At 54.4% G+C, this 16979-nt stretch overlaps 1 protein-coding gene across 2 annotated transcripts in view; it reads right to left on the reverse strand.

The window, feature by feature from the left end:
• Positions 1–16410: 16410 nt before the first annotated feature.
• PLPP4 (phospholipid phosphatase 4) overlaps positions 16411–16979 on the reverse strand; it is a 137054-nt gene continuing 136485 nt past the window's right edge. Inside the window, exon 7 of one of the 2 annotated variants that reach the window (XM_002718742.5) lies at positions 16411–16958. In XM_002718742.5, coding sequence (XP_002718788.2) covers positions 16762–16958 — 197 coding nt within the window. In that variant the 3' untranslated portion in view covers positions 16411–16761. The remainder of the gene's footprint in view (positions 16959–16979) is intronic. The other variant, XM_070057123.1, reaches the window with a different exon arrangement.

Below are 16979 nucleotides of genomic sequence, written 5' to 3' on the forward strand. Positions count from 1 at the left end.
GTGGAATCCTTCTCCAGGGTAAAGGATCAGATGTCCACCCCACAGATTCTGCCTGGTACACACCCGGGACAGCTACCCCTCCTGCCTTCCCACTGTTTCACACCGCTCGATCCCAAACTCTAGGCTGATTGGGGGCCAGCGCCACTCATCTCGTTTGATTCCTTGGCAAGGAGCCAACGGGTCCTTGAATATGCCAGTCTCCACAGGGACCCAGAGTTTATGCAAGTGAAAGGCTTGATGAAGGAGACATCAGCCACCTTGTAGCAAATTCTTTTCTTTCTTTTATTTTTTGAGAGTCAATCTTGTTTTTAAAGATTTATTCACTTACTTGAAAGTCAGAATTACAGAGAAGGAGAGGCAAAGGCAGAGAGAGAGACAGATAGATCTCCCATGCACTGATTCACTCTCCCAGATGGCTGCAAGCCAGGAGCCAGAAGCTTCTTCCTGGACTCCCAGGTGGGCGTAGGGGCTAAAGGACTTCAATCACCTTCCACTGCTTTCCCAGGCACATTAGCAAGTGTTAGACCCTCGGAGTGAGAATGCTAATGCGTCGAGAGGCACACCCCAAAGACTCAGAGTCCAGACCAGCTGATGCAAAAGCAAGAGGATTTATTCGGCATCTGCGCAGACGGGCCTCCTGAACTCCGGAGTCCAGAGAGCGCCCCCAGCACAAAGCCACGTGGTTTATATAGCCGCAGCGACCAATCAAAAGCACTATAGTGTCCATGCACACAGCAGTCCAGTCCGTGAGCTGATCATGTGAAAGGCATGCGTCTTTTATCCAGTCAGCTACGGGATCACATGGGAGGCCATGCACACAGCAGTCCAATCTGTGAGCTGATCATGTGAAAGGCATGCGTCCTCTATCCAATCAGCTACGGGATCACATGGGAGGCATGCACCTCGTCGCCATTTTGTTGTTTACTTCTTTAGTAGTTCCTTTCCCTGCCAGCGTCATCTTGTTCACCCTGAGGGGGGACGACGTCTCGCTCCCTTTGTTCCCCTGGAGGAAGAGCAGCGTCCGCTTCCCACACCGTTATTTGAGTATTAGGAGGTATACAAACTGGGTTAGGTCTTAGCACAGCCAGGCGCAAGTGTCGCAGCTAGCTAAGCATAGGGTCCCTTATTTTATAGCTGCACCTAATTTTAGCTTTGGGGGAAAAAGTTTAGGGCTGTAATTTTAAACTTTAATTTTTATTTGGGGCAAAGGTGACTTCTTGTTTTTAATGGTATTGGCTTAGGTCACTCCATCTTGGTTTGATTTTTAAGGTTCTTCACAGGGAGCTGGATTGGAAGTGGAGCATCCAGGACTTGAACTGGCACCCATATGGGATGCCGGTGCAGCAGACGGTGCCAGCCCCATAGCAAATTCTTTTCTGTGAGTCAGATGAACTGTCTTTGTTTCAGCATCTTCTCCACTTCCCTCCTTTTATTTATCAGACACCTGCTCTGCAGGGTGAACTCCATCCCCCCTGGAGAGCCAGTGTTCCGAAGCAGAAGACGCATTTGTGAGCTGTGCCAAGAATGCTGCTGGCGACACAACCTAGACCCTGCCCTGTCTTCTCCCTGACATAGTTCATGGAAAACTCCATTCAAAAGGGAGTTCACTTTGATGAAAAAAAGTTCTAAAATCCATGCATGCTGTTTTTCATCATATTCATTCCATGAACTCAGATGGCTGGTTGGTCTCTGACCTCCAGATCAGCCTCTTAAAAGTCTTAAGGCACTCGGCCAGTGCCGCGGCTCACTAGGCTAATCTTCCGCCTTGTGGCGCCAGTACCCCGGGTTCTAGTCCCGGTTGGGGCACCGGGTACCAGTCCTGGTTGTTCCTCTTCCAGTCCAGCTCTCTGCTGTGGCCCGGGAGAGCAGTGGAGGATGGCCCAAGTGCTTGGGCCCTGCACCCGCCAGGAGGAAGCACCTGGCTCCTGGCTGCGGATCGGCACAGCACCAGCCATGGCGGCCACTTGGGGAGTAAACCAACAGAAGGAAGACCTTGCTCTCTGCCTCTCTCTCTCACTGTCTAACTCTTCCTGTCAAAAAAAAAAAAAAAAAAAAGAAAAGAAAAGAAAAAAGAAAAAGAAATTCTTAAGACACTGTCTCATCAGGGCAAGTCCTAATCATGACTTCTATGCACTGTCAGTCAATGTAGAGAAGGGGAGGGACTAAGGCTACGTGAGTCCCACATCCTCCCGCTCTAGTGGAGCTGTCCTGAACTTCAGAAGCCAGCTTGCTCAGAGCATCGCGGTGGGGGGCTGTGAACAGTCCCTTTCTCCGAGACTGGTCAGTAAGAAACAATAAAACAGTAAAAGCTCAGATGTCGCAGGTACTTGACAGGTGTCAAGCATTTTTCTTACACACTGATTCACGGGTTTCCTGCAGTGAGTACTGGCATCATCATCACTTTATAGGTGAACAAACAGAGAATAAGAGAACCCAGGTAGCTTGTACCAGGCCATAAGGTACAGCTGGGATAAAAATCCGCGGCAGTAGATCTGTTTGTACTAAGATCTGAATAATTCTAGGGCTATCCCTCTGATCCACTCAGACAGACTTTTTCAACCCAAACATGGACCTGCAGGACAAGTTTTCATGGGGAATAAGTGGTAAAAACCTGACGAGCGGCAGGCAGCGCCCATGGGCTGCATTTCACACACACCTTCCATCTGGCCTGAGTGCATGCGGCTATTACAGGCTTAAGTGGGCAAGATCTGCGAAGCTACGTCATTTCCTTTAAATCAAACTAGAGGACCCTAATCCCCTCCCCAGTGCCACTGCCCTGACAAGGAATTCCAGCTCAGTGAACTGGGGGCTTCTGGGGCCCTATAGGGAGGAGGACATGTTGGGGGCCCTCATGGTTCTCACTGCCACCACTGTACTCAGTGCCTGGACTCAGGTGGTTCCTTAGAGGGTGGAGGTCCTGCTCCCTTCTTGCAATCCTTGCATCTGTCAACCTTTGCTGAGGCTGGGGACCCGAGAGGATGAGGCCCTTCTTGTGGTGGAATGAGAAGGCTATGCCAAGATGGCCGCTGGCAAGTGAGCGTTGGTTACTCAGGAATGGTTTCGGAACCCGCCTGGCAAAGGAGCCTGCCCGGCAACAGGCTGTGATTGGTTAGGGCATAAACTGCCCCTTGACCGGATTGGCTGCCTCAGCTATATAAGCTGCAGTACCAACTGAAATAAATGAGTCTGTGGGCTGCTTGCTTCTGGCCTGCTTTCACCCAACTCCCGGGGTCTGTGTGGTGACTCCGCACCTCTTGCCCCCACTATGCTCCTCCTCTCAGAACGAATCCACAGCAACACCCACTCCCAGGCAGGAAGCTCTCGTCCTCTATCAGAGCTCACTGTCCCCTCCACAGGTGTAGGCATCTGCTTCATTCTCTGATGTCAGCACTTGACGCAAGCTTTGTGCCGCTTCTGCCCTTTTCATGCCCCCAAAACTCCCCCTCTGCTCCGGCCCCCTGCAGACCTCGGGGCATCTGCAGCAGCAGCTTCTGCTTGCCACACCTTCTGCCCTCCTGCCGGACCCTCAGCCAAGGCCCTGAGGCTCAGGGACCCAGAGGACAGGAGAGCACAGGCCTCCAGTCCTTTGATTTTCCATCAGCAGCAAAGACAGAGCCTGACCTTACAGAGCTGACAGACCAGTCCCCCAGCCTGCCCTCCCCAGGCCAGCGCTCCGCACTGCTCATCCATCGTTAGCAGGCAGTGGGAAACAGACATGTGTGGGAAGGTGACTATAAGGGTTCCAAAAGTCTTTCCCACTGAAGCGACTCAGTTGAGGCCCCTCCCGCTGGTCCTGGGGGAATGGAACAGCCTTGCCCACTCCCAGGGGCTTCGGGTCCCAGTCCTTTGTTCTGCAGAGGGACTCGGATGAAGTTCTAGCACAGCCCGGCAGACAGGGACACTGAGACACCGAGATGCACAGCATCCGCACCTGTCACACAGGGAGACAGGACAGGAAGACAGACACTGAGACACAGATACGACATGACAGGGAGAGAGAAATGCACACAGAAGTCACCGACACGCAGTGACGGCGTCACCAGAGAGAAAACAGCAAGAGCCAGAGCACAGCAGAGCTGAACTGTAACTGAAATCTTCTGTCTGTCATTCCCCAAACGTAACTGATTTCCAATTAAAGTAACAGCTGCATCTCGTAGGTCCCTAAGGGGGCAATTGCACTGCACACCTGCTCCAGGGCAGCTGGCCACTTGGAGTAATACATTTGCTCTCCACTGCCTCCCCCTCTTTCCAGACACTTCTTTGCATGCACTTGGTGTTTTGAATTTGCCCTCCTGGATTTTCTCGTGTTGGTGTAAACATTTCTATGGTCTCTCTTTTTTGGCCATTTTAGCAAGTATTTCCTGATAAATTGTTATTTATTTATGTGGGAGACAGAGAGACAGAGACAGACAGACAGAGCTCCCACCTGTTGGTTCACTCTCCAAATGCCCACAGTGGCTGTGGCTGGGCTACGGCTGAAGCCAGGAGCCAGGAACTCAATCCAGGTCTCCCACGTCGGTGGCAGGGACCCAACTACTTGAGCCATCACTGTGGTCTCCCAGGTTCCACACTGGCAGGAAGCTGAGATGGGAAGCAGAGCTGAGACTTGAACCCAGGCACTTCTATGTGGGAGGTAAGAATCCTACCTAGTATCTTAACTGTTCAAATGCCCAACCCTGTGAGTATGTTTTAATCAATAGGAATTTGTAAATCAAATTGGGATAAAGTATATCAGAGGAGAACGGAGTGAGGCCCTGGCTTTATACGTGAGTGTAACGGGAGGCTCAACTGGGTTGAGATAAGCAGCTTTGTTAAGTCACCTCCTTCAAGGGGTCTGAGGTCAGTGCATGTCATTGTGATTATCTTTGTTCTGCTTTTCTCTCCACATCCCAAAAGAGGCAGCTCTGAACTTCCTGAAACACATCAGGAGAACAAGAATTCCATGTCCTGTACGACGGACACTCAGATTTTATTTGCAGATTCTATTTTATGCCAGAAGGCCCTTGGGCCCCTGTGGCAGAAGCCCAATGACACGGCACCGGGAGGCCCCATGCTCTCAGCTGCGCCTTGGTGAGGGGGCCTAGGCTGGACGAGCCAATCATGTGGGGATAAGATCAGGACGGGGCTCTCCAGCTCAGAGCTGGGCCCTCCTACATAGAAGTGCCTGGGTTCAAGTCTCAACTCTGCTTCCCATCTCAGCTTCCTGCCAGTGCAGAACCTGGGAGACCACAGTGATGGCTCAAGTAGTTGGGTCCCTGCCACCCACGTGGGAGACCTGGATTCAGTTCATGGCTCCTGGCGTCAGCCCTAGCCCAGCCACAGCCGCTATGGGCATTTGGAGAGTGAACCAACAGGTGGGAGCTCTGTCTGTCTGTCTCTGTCTCTCCTCCCCTGGAGGAGGGGGCCGTGAGTGAGACAGCGGGGATCCCTGCCCGCGAGGGAGGGCAGAAAGGAAAAATACCTATGGGGTCTCCTGGGATTGCCCTAACAAGGAACCACAGGCGGGGTGGCCCAGACAACACTCACAGTCCCACAGTCCCACAGTCTCACCAGAGCTGGACGCCGAGACACAGGTGTCAGCAGGGTGGGCTCCTTCCGGGGGCTGTGGGGAGCTGCTCTGGGCCCCTCTCCATGGCTTGTGGATGCCACCTTCACAGCACCCCCCACCGCCATACGTGGCCAGGGCCACATCTCCTCACGAGGCTGTCACTGACACGGGGTGAGGGCCCATGCTGATGACCTCGTGTTCACGTGACTACCTCCAGACAGGCTCTGTGTCCAAGCAAGGTCACACTCTGAGGCACCAGAGTTAAAGACCTCAACCTGTGAACTCGTGGAAGGGACACGATTCAGCCCACAAGAATACGTGAACATCCTTCCGCCCTTCGTCACCAGGGAAATGCAAACGGAAACCACAAGGAGGTATTTTCTGACCGCAGTTAGGAAGGCAGTTATCAAAGACAAGATGTTGGCTGGCGCCATGGCTCACTTGGCTAATCCTCTGCCTGTGGCACCGGCACCCCGGGTTCTAGTCCCGGTTGGGGCACCGGGTACCAGTCCTGGTTGTTCCTCTTCCAGTCCAGCTCTCTGCTGTGGCCCGGGAGGGCAGTGGAAGATGGCCCAAGTGCTTGGGTCCCTGCACCCGCATGGGAAACTGGGAGGAAGTACTCGGCTCCTGGCTTCGGATCGCCGTAGCGTGCTGGCCGTAGCAGCCATGAGGGGCGTGAACCAATGGAAGGAAGACCTTTCTCTCTGTCTCTCTCTCTCACTGTCTATAACTCTCCCTCTCTGTCTCTGTCTCTCTCTGTCTCTCTCTCTCTCTCTCACTGTCTAACTCTGCCTGGCAAAAAATAAAAAAATAAAATAAAAAAGACAAGACGTTACAGATGCTGGTGAGGATGTGCGGGGGTGGGGGGGCGCCTGAGACCCCGTTGGCTGGGATGTAAATTAGCCACTATAGAGAACAGTATGGAGTCTCCTCTAAAGGCTAAACATAGACCTTCCATGAGACTCAGCCGTCCCACTGCAGGCTGTGCATCCAAAGGAAATGAAGGCAGTGCATCCAAGAGATCCCCACACTCCCAGGGTCACTGCAGCCCTATTCCCACCAGCTGGGCCCTAATCAGCGTAGCTGTCATCAGTGGATGCGTGGAGAAGGAAAAGGTCTCGTGTTTACACCAGGGACTGCTACCCAGCCATAAGAGGATGGAAATCCCGTCATTTGAAGCAACACGATGACACTGGAGGACACTATGCTGGAGAAGTCAGCCAGGCACAGACAAATGCCGTGCGCTGTTTCTTACACAAGGAAGCCCAAGGAGACAAGACAATCTGAGCTTAGAACACCGATTACTAAAGGCTGGGAAGGGGGAAGAGGGGGACAGGCGGAGGTTGGATTGTGGGCACCAACACAGACACACGGATAGAGAGAAGGACTCAGTTACAGCATCTGTAGATCAGCGTGGCGACCACAGCTCACACTAACCTCTCCGACACTTTGCAAAGAACCGGGAGACAGGCGCTAAAGGCTCCAACACAAAGAAACGACGACAGCTGGAATGCTAGTCTCTGTGACGTAGAACACCCTCACCCATGTGGTGAGATCTCACACCACAGCGCCGGCATCCTATGCATATAGGCGCCGGTTCAAGTCCCGGCTGCTCCACTTCTGATCCAGCTCTCTGCTATGGCCTGGGCAAGAGTGGAAGATGGCCCAAGTCCCTGGGCCCCTGCACCGGCATGGGAGACCTGGAAGAAGCTCCTGGCTTCTGGCTTTGGACAGGCTCAGCTCCAGCCATTGCAGACATTTAGGGAATAAACCAGTGAATGAAAGACTTTTCTCTCTGTCTCTCCCTCTGTCTGTTTGTAGCTCTACCTCTCAAATAAATAAAATCTTTTTTAAAAATTCACAGAGAATGGAGTTAGAAATGTTTCTTTGGGTTCAAAGAAATCTTTGCAATACAAGTATATGGGAGAACTAAAAAACAATCATGGGAAAATGTTTTTATGAAAAATTACATGTGGACTTCAAGTGGTTTTTGCCTCAAAATAAATTTGTTTTAATTCCATTTTCCATTAACATTTTGAAGTATTCATGTGTAATTATTACTTGCTTATAAAAATGTTGAGAAAAGGATTCATGAATAATATACTGTGTGGGTGGCATAAAGTGGCTAAATAGGCAAATAGGACAGAAAAACATAATGTGTGCTGCAGTAGAGGTTTGGGGACACATGTGGAGAAGCCAGCACAGCAAGTGACACTCTGAGGAGGCGGCATCTATGCAGAGATGACAGGAGACAAGCAGCCAGGCAAGGGAGAATGCCCAGGCCAAGGGCATGGAGCCCAGACATGAGAAAGCACTGGGCCAGTTCAAGGAGCAGAAAGGAGGCCAACATAAGCAGAGCAGGGGGACCAAACGGAACAGGCAATGATGTGGATGGATCCCCAGAGCAGAAGGAAGTCACAACTGAAGACCACACATACGGAATGAAGGCAGTTATATGAATTTTAGCAAAGGCAGAGCACCAACAGGAGAAAGCTGATCCATGGGTGGGAGGAGGGGCTGGGACAAGGGACTGCTCTACGTGTAACAGTGGCAGTAGCCACACAATCACAAAAATGACCAAAGTTCACAAGACTGTATGCTAATTGTCCTTTAAAATTCTTGTTGGGGGCCAGCATTGTGGTGTAGCAGGTAAAGTTGCTGCCTGAAACACTGGTATCCCATATGGGTGTCAGTTCATGTCCCACTGCTCCACTTCCCATCTAGCTCCCCGCTAATGCACCTGGGAAGGAAGTGGAGGAGCACCCAAGTGCTTAGGCCCTGCACTCACATGGGAGATCCAGATGAAGTTCCTGGCTTTGGCCTGACCCACCCCAGCTGTTGTGGCCATTGGACAGAGAACCAGCAGATGGAAGATCTCTCTCACTCTGTGTCTCTCCTTCTCTCTCTCTGTAACTCTGTTTTTCAAATAAATAAAAATTTTTTGTTTATTTATCTTCGTTTTATTTGAAAGACAGAGAAACAGAAAGAGAGATTTGGATCTTCCATCTGCTGGCTCACTCCCCAGACGCTTGCAACAGCCAGGGCTGAGCTAGGCTGAAGCCAGGAGCCTGGAACTCAGTCTGGGTCTCTCACGTGAGTGGCAGGGACCCAAGTACCTGAGCCATAAGGTCTGCCTCCCAGGAAGTGCATCAGCAGGAAGCTGGATTGGAAGTAGCTAGGGAGTGAACCAGGCACTGCAGTATGGGATGGGGTGTCCCAGGTGGCGACAACCACTGTGCCATATGCTTGTCCTAACTGTCTCATCTGATCAGCTTACACTGTATACAGGCATTGACATATTGCGCTGTGCCGCACAAAAACATACAACTACTTCACGTTAATCAAAAGGTTTTTTTTTTAAAGTTCACTGAAAATAGGTGCCATTTGTTCTACGTGATCGGTATCTCAATAAAAAGGAGGCCACATACACTGGCATTGTGCACTTTGTCTCCTGAGTAGAGAATGGGCCACAGGGTCAGAGGTGGGGTGGCACTAACAGGCAGGAAGTGCTGCCACCATGTACCCAAATGAGGGTGCAGTGGAGGGCAGGGCAGGGAGCTCCCTGGGGGTCTCCCGGGAGGTAGGGCCGTGAGAGGCTGCCAATGGGACAGAGGGAATCAGAACAAGGAGCAGTCAGGGGAGGCTCTAGCATTCAGGTATAATGGATGAGCTGATAACCACTCCCACTGCACACAATGCACTGTGAGAGCAGTGCCAGCATTTCCCATGATCCCTCCCTCCAGGGCAGAGCACGACCTGGGAACTGCCCCCCTAAAACTGCTCCTCTCCATGGCTCCGTCAGGGTGATGGGAGGCAGACGCCGTGGCCCCCAAACCACAGGAGCCTGAGGAGTGTGCACCCCACACCCCTAGTCCTCCCCAGCTGCTCATTCAGTAGCTCCCGGGAGGGGGCAGCACTGGGACTGGCACCCTGAGAACTCTACTGGGAGAAACGCCACAGTGGGAAGAATGGAACCACGGGACCCCCACTTGACACCCCCTGTCATCCAGGCCTCATCACCGCCCCCCCATACTCCCCACCATACCCCTTCACACCACACACCTGTCACGTCACGGGGATCAAACACAGGTGCTACCTTAGCCTGAAGCCACTGGGCTGGGGACATTGAATTTCTGATTCCACACATCAGGGGATCAGATACGCACATCAGGAATTCTAGTCACCTGCCGGGGACACGCACGCTACCTGCAGAGCCACAGATTCACCAGGAGGTGGGCTCCAGCCAAGGGAGCTGCCTGAAGGGGGCCGGAGCTGGGGCTGCAGCCACACCGCTCAGGGCAGCCGCATGAGTCAGGCTGCCAGCTGCAAGTCCCCGTCCCTGGCTGGGAGTGTGCTGAGGCCACAGCAGAGAAGCCCCCAAGGCCGCCTGCCCGTCGCTGGGGAGATGCTGTGGCTCCGCCCACTGTACCTGGGCTCCTCCCCGCTGCTCCCCGTGGAACACTGAGCAGAACTCAGGAGCCTGGTGGAGCTACAGGACTTCAGCCTGAGACACAGTGCAGCTTCCTTGTTCCAAACCACTCCTGTGTCGCCCTTGTCCTGTGGCTCCTGATGGTGTAGCACTGAGCCCTGCAGGCCCTCGGGGTCAGGCAGTGTCCCCGGGCATGGATGCCCGCCCACCCTAAGGAGGTCCCCCACCCTCAGTGAGCACAGGCCCTGGCTTTGGGTTCAGTTTTCTCTTGTGAGCTCTCAGCAGTGAGCCGTGACTTCAAGGATCCCTTTTGCGCTCCATGTATAGCTGGAGACCCCAGCCAGGGTAACCAGCTAAGGCCCAGATCCATCTGTTTCAGGCTGGGGCAGGCCCTGGAGGACGTGGCTCATTGCTCCAGGAAGAGCTAGAAAACCGCAAACCTTCCGGTTACCAAGGATGTGTGTGTCTGCACGTGCACACATGTATACATGCCTGCATACACACGTGTGCAAGGAGGTATCTGACTCCCCCTTTTCAGTAAGGCTGGGCTCACCTTTCCTGAGGTCCCCTTCCACAGAAGCCAGCCCTGCCCCCTCTGCACACTCGTTACCCTCCCCAGCGCCAAGTCAGCCACCTGCACACAGGTTTCCATGTGAACCAGAACTCTGGGCAATCACTAAAAGGCTCGCACGCCCTCGAGCCTTCCCGTGCGTTTTCCTCATTTCATGCTTTCCCCTGAGAAGCCAAGCACCGGGTTCAGGAGGCTCTGCTCCTTTGGCTGGCAGAGGTGCGCTGCTCCTCATCCTCCAGGGGCCTCTCCTTCCTGCACCCCCAAAGCTGTTCTTCCTGCCCCCAGCTGGGGTCTGCAGCAGCATCTGACTTAACGGTGGGCACCTCTCAGAGAGAGCAATTCTAGGACAAACCAACACAACAGATTTTATGGTCATAATAATAATTCAGCCTTCTTAGCATGGAAACCTGCACTCTGTAACGGCGCAAATTACACCACTTCCTACTGGCAGCAGGGGTGGCTGGAGGGCAGGTTACAAATTAGTTGGGGCTTCAATATTGGATTAGGATGCTGGTGAAATTCTCTGCTTGCATTAGAAAGCCTCCTTAGGGGTACTACAGACCAAGGTCATGTCCTCCCCAAGTTCATGTGCACATCCACAGCCCAGTGGGATGGTGCTGGGTACGAGGTGGGGGCCTTTGGGAGGCGGGCTTACGAAACATGGCCCTAATGAACCGGGTTAGTGTGCTTACAAAAGGAGCCCTGGACAGCTCCCTGGCCCCTTGCATGACAGGAGCACACAGGGAAAGATGGCAACCTATAAACCACAAGCAGGCACCTTGAGTTTGCACTTCCTGGCCTCTAAGACTGTGAGAAAGAAAACTGTGCTATGCATGAACCACCCAGGGAAGGATCCTCCATGACAGCAGTTCAGACAGACCATGGCCAGGGAGATCTGTAACGCCAGGGCGCTCGTTCTATCCATGCCGCATTCACCCCAGGGGTTCTGCAATAAGTATAACCTGCATGGCCTGGGAGCTTACATTCCCCATCACTGAATTGCCCAATAAGGTTGGTATTCTGGCCATTTTGCAGATGTAGACACTGAGGCTCATGAGTTGGAGCCATCTGCCCACGCGTACAGGGCAGAGCTATTAGCAGGGCTTCCTGGCCCCATTGAAGTGTTCCTCACCCCACCCCACCCCCCGCACACTACCCTACAGTGGGAGGCACCTACTGGGGACCGCGCACCAGCACTGTGGGCGTGGAGAAAAGCAGGGGTGAGCATTGGTGTGTGGGGTCCCCAGGGATTCTGTGGCCACGGACCGTGTCAGTCCAGGGAGCGTCCCAGGGAAAAGCAGGACAAAGGCCACCAGCTGGGGGCCAGCACTGAGTCAGCCACCCCCGGCGTAGGCTGTGTGACGGCCGCTCCTCGCCATGGGGAGCGCTCGCCGCTCCTGGGCATTTGGACAAACCCCAGCATCAGAGCAAGCTCTGGGGCACATGGACTGTTCTATACTAGGATGGCTACAGCCACGAGAGAGCAGTCGCCATCCGACACGTTAACAGCTCTGCTCGACCAAAGCAGGCACGCACTCTCCCCATGCGAGAGGCGCCGTAACCCCTTTCCCATCAGAGCTGTATAATGGCCAGGCTAATCCTCCGCCTGCAGCATTGGCACCCCGGTTCTATCCCAGTTGGGGCACCGGTTCTGTCCCAGTTGTTCCTCTTCCAGTCTAGCTCTCTGCTGTGGCCAGGGAGTGCAGTGGAGGATGGCCCAAGTGCTTGGGCCCTGCACCCACATGGGAGACCAGGAGAAGCACCTGGCTCCTGGCTTTGGATTGGCGCAGCGCACTGGCTGCAATGCACTGGCCATAGCAGCCACTTGGGGGGTGAACCGATGGAAAGAGGAAGACCTTTCTCTCTCTCTCTCTCTCACTGTCTAACTCTGCCTGTCAAAAAAAAAAAAAAAAAAAAAAAAAAAAAAAAAAAAAAAGCTGCATAAACACATCTACGTGGGGAAAACACTCCCCAAGGAGGCACCACTTGTCGGATTTCATGCTGAAGTTGGTATTTTGCCTTTAAGAATTCAGGAGAGCACTGGGTGCTTTTTGTGTGTTTGGAAGCAGGACAGAGAGCAAAGCCGCACTGAGGCCTTTCTTGTGGGAGCTGCCAGAGCAGGGTGGGTGGCTCACGGATCAGTCAAGACTCTGGGAACCTTGCAGTTCTGATCAAGACCTGCCAGGAGTTCTCTGAGGTCTCCCGCCAGGGTCTGAGGGACGGCTGCATTAGCCTCTGGGAGTTCAGCTTCGAAAGCTGGGCCTGACACAGTATCCGCTGTATCAGCCCCTCCACGTCCCGGGAGCTGGGCCTGGCGGCGCCGTGTTCCGTGGGTTCCTGGGTGTCAGCCCCTCCGCGTGCCGGGAGCTGGGCCTGGCGGCGCCATGCTGTGGGTTCCTGGGTGTCAGCCCCTCCGCGTGCCGGGAGCTGGGCCTGGCGGCGCCATGCTGTGGGTTCCTGGGTGTCAGCCCCTCTGCGTCCCGGGAGCTGGGCCCGAGACTGAAGTGCTTCCTTAGCAGTTGCCTCTGCTGTAAGCAACAGAAAGCAACCACAGCAGAGAATTGAAGACAAACCCGCAGGCATCGCAGGGGCTGGGCAGCCCACAGGACTGAAGGAAGAGCCGAGGGACTGGCAAGGAGGCAGGGAAGGGGCCTGGGGTCACCAGGGGCTTGCACTCGTCAAGGCAGCTCAGCTCTGCTCCGATTCCCAGGGCAGAGACCAAGACTGGCTCCCTTGAGTCACGTGTCTCCCCGAGCAGGCATGGGGCTGAGTAGGGGCCAGCCACTGCCCCTCTGACCGCACCCTGCGTGGGGGGGATTCTTTCCGGGGACAGAGAGAACCTGTTCGAGTGCAGTCAGCTCCAGACGCCAGCGGGACGCGGATAACTACGGACAGGACTCTGGGACCCTGTGCTGGGAAGCATGGAACTCGTCACTGGTGATACAGCCGAGGGAGGTGCGGGAACGGCGAGCTCCAGCAAGGACGGTGTCTCGGAGCAGGCAGAACCGGGGGCAAGAATGTGCCAGAACCTTCTAGAGTGTTGGGATATGCCCAAATAAGCCCCATGGCTGGGGCTGGGAGAGCCCTTGAGGAGAAGGGCAGTGCGGCAAGGTTCCATGGACTGGTAGCAGAGCCAGGAGTTTTGCTCAAATGTGAACCCAGCAGGAAGCCCCGTGACCCCTAAGGGAGCCGGCAGGCAGCTCTGTGCTGCACCTGCTGTGTTTTAACTAAGGTGAGGCCGCCGCTGCCGCCTGTCAACCCAAAGCCACCTCAACCTTTCTCCCAGCCAGGCAGGACCCACCTTGCCCAGGGAGACGGGAATGCTGGGACCGCATTCTTCCAAGCCCCCTTCCTTCGAGTGTGGCCGCGGAATAGAGTCCTAGCCAATGCAGGGAGAGTTTTTTCAGGAATGAGAGACTCACAGCTAGTGCTATGGATCCTCTCTTCCTGCCCTTGAGCACAGCTGGGTGAGGGCGTGACACTTGGGGGCACAGCAGCCACCTTGTCGCCCTGGAAGAGGGGTAGCCCTGGCAAACTGAACATGGGAAGGGTCGGGGTCTTCGAGACCGCCTAGCTCCTGTGTCTGCTTATTTATAACATGAACCACCCTGACCCGTCCGGGTCACATGGCTTTCGGTCGGACAGTGGTTTTTAGCACCACCAGGGCAGCAGCCGCCTGAGCAGTTTCACAGGATTCCTGGCGTCTTCGGAAGGATCGGAAGCTCTGGCATCCCTGGGCTGCCTGGCCCAGCACCTCCTCCCCGGGCGGTGTGCTCTCGAGCTCTGCACAGTCCCTACGCTTCCTTGTGCCTCGGTCACGCACTCCGTTCCTAGCCCCTAGGGGGGTGACCTTGACCTTGCGAGCAGGGACTCGAGCAGCTGGGCAGTGCAGGGAGGAAAGCCTCCAGTCCACAGCTCCCTTGGGGGCTCTGACTACTGACCTCGTGGGGAACCCGCTTCTTGCCAGACGGCCGGGATCAGTCACCCCTCACACCCCAGCACACGGGGCTGAGGAACAAACCCCCGCATCGGTAGCCATTTTATTGGTTCATTACAATGTTACATTTCCTTCACAGTAATCGAGCATGAAATTAAAACATATGGATCCACAAACCCCCCTGCCACCCATGGACTGCCTGACGCTGCCACGGCCCCGAGGGCTCCAGCCATCAGCTTCATGTTATTTCACCCGTTGTAATTTTAATTACACTTTAATCAAAGCTTTCACATGGCCTGCCTTAGGCCTGTCAATGCAGTTATCAGCATTAACGACATCCAGTTCGTTGTTACTTTGTGGGGTCACTCTTGAAGATTTGTCTGTAGATGTAAGGACTTTTTTTTTTATTTTAGGATTTATATAAACGTACACTTCGTGGTCCATGATTTTAAGTCCTCATTCAGAGAAGTGCAACCATTTGACTTTCCTTCTTTTTGCTCCGCCAGATCTTGGGGAAAACTGGAATCAATAAATGGGCTACATCACGGTTCTTTTTTTTTTTTTTAAACAGTTGCAAAGGATTATTTTCCTGCATTGCTAGTTTTGAAAAGAATAGAATTTTCAGTTCAGCCAGAATATTGTTTTTCTCATGTTATATGAATTTTAGCTCTGTATTTTAAATGCTTTATAAATTTCTATGTTTTAGCTTTTGAGGTATCTCACATTCATTTTCAACAGTGCTTGCAAGTGTAACTGCTACAATCGTAAAACATCAATGGTCTGGCTTTGGATGGAGCCACTTTAGGCTGTCCCCTCCCCCACCCCACCATGGGACAACCACATGGCTCTGTGCCAAAGTCAGTGTGGAAGACCACGGCCGGGGAGGGCGGCACTGGGCTCGCTGACTGAGGTCTGGTCCAGGTGCTGGGTGCACTCCGGGGCTCAGCCATGGCAGAGACAGCTGATCAAGGTCATCCCCACGGGTGTCTCTGGCACACCCAGGAGTGCTCGGCTGACAATCTGCATAGCCACTGGAGTCTTTCCAAGTGCAGTGTGTCACAGAAACTGCTGGAAAGGGGAGGTGCCGCACCTCGCAGCACTCGGGCCCAGGAACCGGGAGAAGCAGGTGCCGCACCTCCTCGGAACTGAGGACGGCGCGCCTACTGCTCTGAAGAGAGCAGGCTGGCCGAGGCGCGGCGTGCTCTGTTCCGAATGAGCAAGATTAATGTTGGCTGGCCGCGTTCAATAATGCAAAGGCTGAGCTGGAGTCCCTGCTGCTTCCTGCTCTGTTCTCATCTCCCATTCTGCCAGGGCCCGACGTCGCTGGGCCACTTCCCACCACACCTGCAGAACCGTCGGCAGAGCTCTGGGAAGCTCAGGCCCTACAGGCACAGCTCTCACCCGAAGCCCTTCTTGCCTCTGGTGGTCACTCCGAGATGGGCCCCAGGCACCGACTTCCGGATCTGTGAGATTAGTCACACTACTTCCTGCACAAGGGCCAATGAAGACCCTCCTCCCCCCGAAAAAGGGGTGCTACAGAATCCCCTGGAAGTGGCTGGGCCATGGACCTGGTTCACAATCCTACGGGGGAGGGTGGGGAGGATCCATGCCCATGAGCCCCTGCCAACGCAGTAACCTCCTCCCCAGCCCGGGCGCCTTCGTGTTCATGGTGTTGGGTGGAGGTCTAAACACAAAGCCCTCTCTTTCCTTCTGGGCTCTGGAAATGCTAAGGCCGTAGCTCCAAGCTGCAAATCCACCCCAGAGCCCTGTGCTGTGAGAAGCTGATGGTTCAGAAAGCCCTGAGCCTTGGCTCGAAGCTCACCGTCTGGAAGGACCTACGGACAGAGCTGGCCTTGGGCCTCCGGCGTGAAACCCGTGTAGCTCCAAGCGGCTGTTGCTGCACCGGACACGGCCAACACCGAGTCTTCCAAGTGGGAGGCTTTATTGTGTGTACAACCGTGACAACAAGAAGGTGGCTGTGACAGCAAACATTTCAGAGACAGGAACCGGCCGAGCGACCCTGGCCTGGCAGCCCCCTGCCACGTGTCCCTCGGGGACTGGTCCTGCGCCCTCCCCTTGCAAACTGGAGAACCTTGGACGTGGACACCGAGAGCAGCAGGAACCCCATCGGTGAAACAGGAGCGGAAGGGTAACCTTGAGAAACAACGGGTGAGGGACACACTACAGAAAACTCGTTCTACTGCGTTTTGATGGCAGGGTGCAAGGGCGTGCCCGGGGTGGAGGGGGGCTCAGTGTCCATCCTCCCGGGCCGCCCGTCATACGGGGCCCTCGCTGATGCCCTCCAGAGGCAAGCTGGGCGCGCTGTCGGCCGTGGGCCTCTCCTCCTTCAGCGCGGCCGAGACTCGGAGGCTGACGTACGGTTTGTGGCACGCCGTGTTGGCCAGGGGAGGGTAGTGCTGTCTGTAGCAAATGTAAGCGAAAATGAGGCCAATGACGCCGCCAACAAAGGAATCTGGGCAGGAAAGAGAAGGGG

This window comes from Oryctolagus cuniculus, chromosome 15 (assembly GCF_964237555.1).
Source record: "Oryctolagus cuniculus chromosome 15, mOryCun1.1, whole genome shotgun sequence".
NCBI lineage: Eukaryota > Metazoa > Chordata > Mammalia > Lagomorpha > Leporidae > Oryctolagus > Oryctolagus cuniculus.